Here is a 7,151-nt window from a genome sequence, read left to right on the forward strand (position 1 = left end):
GGGGGGGAAAGTCACTCTGAACACTGAGACTTGTATTAAGTTCTTTTGCAAATTATGTAAAAAGGAAAACTATTGACAGCACTCTAGGAATTTACTCTCCTTTTATAGAGCATTAAGTATCAAAGACTGGAGTCCAGAATGGAGTCCAGCATAAATGTATGTGATTTCAACAAGGCAGACTGCAAAAAGCTTGGTTTTTATTTGGAATGAGAGAAGGAAACAATCCTTCTCCTTAGCATTATTGTAAATTGAATCCTTAAGCATTTCACTTTTGAAGTATAAATGCAATGGAAAAAAATAAAAACCCCTTACTTCTGAACTCCTCAAAAAAGACCATTTCAAATTAAAAAACATCTCTTTTTTTTCCAGGTTAAAAATGCTGATTTTTCCTCCTGTGCCAGTTCCAAAGATTAAAGGGATTGACCCCGATCTCCTAAAGGTAATGTTATGCTCTAAAATCTTCTGAGTGGGAATCATTGCAGTAGTACCAGGTGACAGTTGTTCTCCCAGGCAGAACAGTTTTGCAGAAAGAAATCATGAAATCGGAGGAGTTGTCATAAAATTAGTTTTCATTAAGTACAGAAGAACACACCTTGCAATTACTACATCAGCTACGGTTATATTTCCTTAGGTCAACATCTTAAAAAGCACATTTTTACTTGTTGCTTTATAACATTAATTTTTTCTTGCTTTATAGAAAGGAAAGCTAGATGAAGTGAACTCCATCTTAGCCAGCCATGACAGCTACAAGACACAGCTATACAATGATGACTTGTGGGTTGAGTTTATTGAGTTGGACATAGAAGACCCTGATGAAAAGAACAGAGGTTCAGATACCGACAGGCTCTTAACTGACGATCATTTGAAATCAAACAGCTGCCTGGGGGCGAAGGATGATGATTCTGGACGGGCCAGTTGTTGTGAACCAGATATTCCAGAGACAGACTTCAGTGCTAGTGACACATGTGATGCCATCTCTGATATTGATCAGTTTAAAAAGATAACTGAAAAAGAAGAGGATCTCTTGTGCCTTGATAGGAAAGATAATGAGTCACTTCCTAGTCTAATCCTAGACATAGACACCCAAGAGCCTAATACTAAAAATGCTAAAATTCAGTGTGAAAATAACGAGTCGTGGCCACCTTTTGCTGACAGCAATCCATCAGTCCATACCCAGCTAAGTAACCAGAATTCTATGACAAATACTGACTTTTATGCGCAAGTGAGTGATATTACTCCAGCAGGCAGTGTTGTACTCTCACCTGGGCAGAAATCCAAGGTGGGGAGAGCAGAGTGTGAAGGCTGCACAGAACAAAACTTCACCACGGACAGTGCCTACTTCTGTGAGGCAGACGTGAAAAAATGCATTGCTGTGACTTCGCGTGAAGAGGATGATCCACCCGTTCAGGAGCAAAGCTGTAATGAGGACGCTTACTTCACCACAGAGAGCCTTACCACTACTGGTGTCAATCTTGGAGGGGCGGCAACAGAAGCTCCGAGTTCAGAGATGCCTGTCCCAGACTATACTTCTATTCATATAGTTCACTCTCCTCAAGGCCTTGTGCTCAATGCAACTGCGCTGCCTGTGCCAGACAAAGAATTTAACATGTCTTGTGGCTATGTGAGCACAGACCAACTGAACAAAATCATGCCATAGCTCTTCTTTGACTAGGTGTATGCAGTATTTCACAGCAGAGAGTCAGCTTGGGCTTGTATGCTGAAACCAAAATGAAGTTTAAAAGTTTCTTGTGGTTGTTATAATTTTATCTGAAATGTTGAAACATAAAATATTCATCAAAGTATTCCTATTGTGTTCTGTAAATATTATCTATGAATTTGTCTTGAGACTGTTTTACAAGCAGTGACTGTCTTGTTATTGTGGGTGTTGATTTTTGTGATACTAAGCATTGAAATTACTATGTTTAATGTACAGTAAATCATGCTTTTTGATAAAGCTAAAAATCAAGTGGTTTAAAGTCTAAGAATTTAATAAAAATGCTGTTGGCAGAGATCTTTATATCAGTAATTGGGAACTGAACATATAGGTGAAAAAACAAAAGTAGTTTGAATAAAGAACACATTTATTTTGATTTATATAAATTAATAAAATATATTTTAATATTTTAGTCATAAAAGCATAAATGTTTTATATTACACTACACACTGTAGTTGAATTATGATGACCCATCTAAGCAATGCAATTGCTGCAATCTTAGAAAAGTATTTTCTGTTTTATAAAAATTTTGTTTGCAGCAAAAAGGAAAAAAGAATAGATTTTTTTACAGAGCCATTTTATACCTCCAAAGAACCCTATAGAGAAATTTTGAAATATTATAGGAACTTACAGTAACTGATCCTATTACTTTCTTACAGTAACTAATATAGAAATATACATTAAATTTAAAGTTTTGTAGAAAACTTTAAAATATACAGAATATTTGGGCAAATGATATTTTCTGCTTCATCAGATCCTCGTTAATACTAATAATACACTTTTTATAAGCAAGTTTTTGTTGACCACAATATTTAACAGTGTAGAACTACACTTTCATTGAACAATTTTGAAACACACGTGAATAAGCTCTAGTGATTTAGCAGCATAATCTTTTCACATTTGACCAAGTTCTGAAGCCCTCTTACAACCAAAGCTATCGCTACAGTCATTAGTTTGTGCCACATAAAGCATTGATTAAACAGATAAAATAAGGACTTCAGGATTTGGCCAGCAGTTCATTTTTGAAGCTATACTGGGATTAAATGACTTCAGTGGAACAAGGGAAGTGAATATAGTATTGCTGAAAAGTGTTTCTCCCTTTTGCAGCCTAACAGCATCTCCTCTGACTGCGTTAGGCAGGCTTTCAGAAGGAAAGGAGAGAAAAACAAAACTCAGTGGGGAAGCTTTTTGTTCCTAAGTACATTAGGAACTTTACAAGCTTTGCGATCAACTGTTACGGCTTCAGAAGTTAACTTAGYAGGCCACAGATCCATCGTAGCAGAAGTACTACTTAGAAAACAAATAGGGATGTTCATTTCCTTTCTGTTACCTGAATAGAAGTTTATGAAGTGCAGCGAATGCAGCTGTTGCTCATGATGTCTCCCACTGAATTCACTGATGCTCTTTGTGACCAAGGGCTACAGGACGGGGCCCAACTATTGGGAGGGATTTTTAAGTTTAGCACAGACTTTATGGTAAATGTGCATTAGATATTCTGCTAATTTGCTGCTATATTTTTCTAACAGCTGTGTTATTTAGTTTCATATAAAATTTCATAGAAGATAGACACTAATACAATTAATGCCTATGTGTGTGTTTGGAAGAAGTTTCTTACTCTGTTTCTATTGCCAAAAATAGATAAATACCTCAATCCAACTCAGAATGTCATTTTGGTACTTTACTGGTCACACAAGCCATTATGCGCCGGTCAGAAGATTTGTGTCTTTCAGTTTCTATTTAACTTTCCTTATGTCAGTGTTTTGTTTGTTTTTTCTCAAAGTTTAATAAATGTATTGTCTTTGATCTGTCCCGACACAATGTGTTTTATTGCAGATAATTAAATTTTATAGAAGATAAAGATTAGTGTAGAGATTTTATCAGGAGAAATCAAGTATTTCTCATTGAATAGAGTAGATTGCAGCTTGCTTTGTACAGAAGCAAGGCCAACTGGGATCCATGTTTTCACTGATTGATATGTATATAGCTAAAAATAGAAGCACAGACCTAAATTTACAGACGGAGATAGGACACGTTGTACGCAGAACTGCCCAAGACATGTGTTACTGATTTAGCTGCCCAGTTCACCTTTTGTGGGAACAACCTGTGGTTGCAAATAAGTAAGCTGTACTAGTTCAAGATTTGCACCTATAGCTGAATCCACAAATGAGATATTCTGACAAATCTCATCAGTCACTTACAKCAATAGTTAAAGGGAATCTGTCCTAGCAGTATATGAACTCTGAAAAGTCTGTCTCTATGAAAGTTGTTTTATCTTCTATGTCTGTCAGCATGTAGCTCAGTATTTCATTACTGCCCGTCTTCCCTGTTGACTGAAATGAAGGGAGCTGTTGAAAGAATCCAATCAGATAAAAGTAAACCCTTCCCTCTCAAGGGAATCAGGCTRTGATTCAGTTGCCTACAGATAGAAATCCAGTGTCATTTAGGGTATGCAGTCTGGCTTCCAGCAGCTGGTTCGGAATAGGTCTCTTGTAGATTCTGTCTTATCTGTCAGGCTAAATTATGGCAGAGCCCATGTTTTGGCAACTCAGTCCCTCGCRGAAGGATGCAGCACCAGGAACCTAAATGTCTTTGTGTCAGGTAGGTCTAAGTTACCATTATAGTTAGTGGAGTCTAAAGAGCTATTTAGCGGACCAAATACAGGTGTCTGTTTTAGATGGGCTGACTGGTGTTCTTGACTCTTCAGACTGTAATGGGAGCTTGGACATCTTGCTCACATTCAGACACCAAAATGTGTTAATTAAGGTGTCTTAATATTGAGCTTAATTTCACCTTAACTGACCCCTGTGGACAAGCTAGGCCAGAGGGAGTGACTGGCATTTTTTCTCRTTGCTTATGCTCTGTGTAAAAACAACTTTATCTTTAGAACTCAGTGCAAATGAACTAACATGATGAGTAAATACACTGCTTACTCTTGCCAYGTGAAGAATTAAGTTTCAAGCAGCTTACACCTTTCGTAAGTCTCTAAAAATGCTTGTGCTTCGGTGGGAATGTGAGGATTCATAGGTGGACTGAAGGAAGGTAAGAGAWGGCAAAGAATGAACACAGTGACTCACCACTGCCATGGGGAGGAACTCCTGCTCCCCTTGTTTAACTGTGCAAGTTCTTGTGCTCTCCAGACTTCTCTGTGAGCTGATCCAACTCTCTAAAACCTGAAATAATTATGGGAGCAAACYATCAGAAGCCTTTTTCTGCTGATTAATGAATTCAAGTGATTCATTAAAGTCCCCGATGAGAAGCAGGGAAGAGAGACGGGACCACAGGGAAAAGAGAAAGGGGAGGAGCTAGAGGGTCTTCCCAAAAATATCTTTTTAGCCAAAACAGCCTGCATGCAGCTCTGTGGAAGAAGCAGGAGGAATATACAACTTTTAAAGTAGGTGTGGGCTTGCAGGAAGGTAGTGTAAAGAACTCTTGGTGGTAGCTATCCTATTACCTAGGTCAGCTTTAAAGGATTGTGGAAAGCCAACCTGGGCCCCCTATGRCAGTAACATAGCTCAAGTAATACCATGCCTGGCAACTGCAGTCTGTGGGCACTGTTCACATATAGGGGTCTGAGCGTCAGACTTGCAGTTGTCTCTGACCATTTCTTTTTTCTTATTCTGGCAATTCACTATTTTTCTACTGAATACAGCTACATACTATTTCAGCGKATGTTTGTCAGAGAGAGAAAAGCTTGTACTACACTGTTGCAAAGCAACATGCTTATTTATTTTCAACTTCTCTTTGTGGTGGAGAAAAATATATCTGATGTCTATAGAAAGAGCCTTTGGGCCAGTAATTTATCTCCTCTCTTACTCATATAGAGAAATAATGCTATATATTGTTCCAATGATGTTAGCCATACATACAATTCAAAGAAAAAGTGATAGAATTAATTCTTTTAGAAATACTTCTAATCATAACATGGCAAAATGCCAGCTAAATTTTTTATTTGCTAAGTTTAATCACTAGATAAACTATTGAAGGAGAAAAGACACAAACATCGCAGAGGGATACTATTAGCGAGGAGTATTTTGATTGAAAATACAACAGTGCACAATGGCTCAGTATGCATTTCCAAGASGCAAAAGGAGCGATCAGCAGCCCATGAGAGCTGTCCAGTTTTTATGAATGAAAATTAACATTGTCAAAGACATGCTCTGTTTTTTCAAACTAGGAAGAGTATTAAAGAGAATGGGAGGTGTTCTGTAGTCTTGCACCATTTTTAGAAATGCTTCAAGTTTATTAAGATGGCAATCCAAGCTGGGAGCACTCTACTGCCATTCAGAGCTTACTATACACAGATTTCTATGTATCAGCAAGTCTTAAGAAATGCAAAYGATGCTCTAGTTCAAAGCAAAACTGAGAGCTGTATGAAGTGTACCCACAGATGACTTTTTTTGCCAGCACTGAGACATGGTAACTCGGGGCTATTACTACACAAAAAAGAGTGTGCCTGACCCAAGGTGATAGATTGATTTATTTGCCAAGAAAAGAAAGGAAAAAAGTTTAGAATATTTATTAAAGAAGCAGGGCAAACTTTGTTTGGAAGAATGGGAAGACAAAGAGGTTAATCATAGAATCAGTAAGGTTGGAAGGAACCTCTAGAGATCATCTAGTTCAACCTCYCTGCTTGAGCAGGGTCGCCTACAGYGTGTTAGCCAGGGAGGATTACATTAGATATTTGTTAGTTCTAATTCAGAAGAATATCCTAATTCACCAAGAGAATGAAATTGATAAGGACTTAATCAGAGTTTATAGCTGATTGACTTTGAAGAGATACCACTAGATATATTGCTCTGTTGGAACTCCCTCTGCTTAAATCTAATTTTATTCCACAGATTTTGTTTTCTGACTAATCTTTATTAATTATACACACAGCYAACACTTTAACTGCCATAGAACGCATGCCCTTAGGCCAAACAAAAGATGTAGCCTAAGTCCATTTCTATGATTTGTATATTACTTAAGCACTCTGGTATTTCCTCACCTTCACTAATCAGTGCCAGTAGAGGGAGTAGGCAACACTACAAACAGACAGAAGAGGAGGAAGACAGTAACAGTGGTGTCAGAGAACCAGGCAAAATGGGGCAGCTGCCAAAAGGAGTCAGCCATGCACAGGGTAATTAGTTGTAGGTGGAGCTGTAGGAGTGGTATGTAGATGACAACTGTAGCCAGCTGTAATGAAAAGTAGACGCATCTATTTAAATCAACACTTCCAATAAATTGACATAAATGTTTGACAGGTTTAAATATTTTCCCACAAGCGTTAATATTCTTTTTGTATAATGTGAGCTTCTTTCGTCTCATATATGAAATTTAGCAGACTAATGATGCATTRGCCTCCTGAAATTTGTCAGAGAGGCATAGGATCCTTCCATGTCATGTTGCAAATTGTGAGAGAACATAGGTAAACTCCTGTCTTACAGCCTGGAAGGAA

General features: G+C 37.8%; 1 protein-coding gene across 6 annotated transcripts in view; it reads left to right on the top strand.

Annotated features, from left to right (window-relative positions):
- GHR (growth hormone receptor) overlaps positions 1–3,532 on the top strand; it is a 130,128-nt gene extending 126,596 nt beyond the window's left edge. For all 6 annotated transcript variants that reach the window (XM_085326381.1, XM_085326385.1, XM_085326380.1 and 3 more), the window contains 2 exons: positions 370–439; positions 698–3,532. In XM_085326381.1, the coding sequence (XP_085182507.1) occupies positions 370–439; positions 698–1,657 (1,030 nt within the window). In that variant the 3' untranslated portion in view covers positions 1,658–3,532. The remainder of the gene's footprint in view (positions 1–369; positions 440–697) is intronic.
- The last annotated feature ends 3,619 nt before the right edge of the window (positions 3,533–7,151 follow it).

The sequence above is a fragment of the Rhea americana genome, unplaced genomic scaffold (genome assembly GCF_003343005.1).
Source record: "Rhea americana isolate MKP2758 unplaced genomic scaffold, rheAme1 scaffold_13, whole genome shotgun sequence".
Taxonomy (NCBI): domain Eukaryota; kingdom Metazoa; phylum Chordata; class Aves; order Rheiformes; family Rheidae; genus Rhea; species Rhea americana.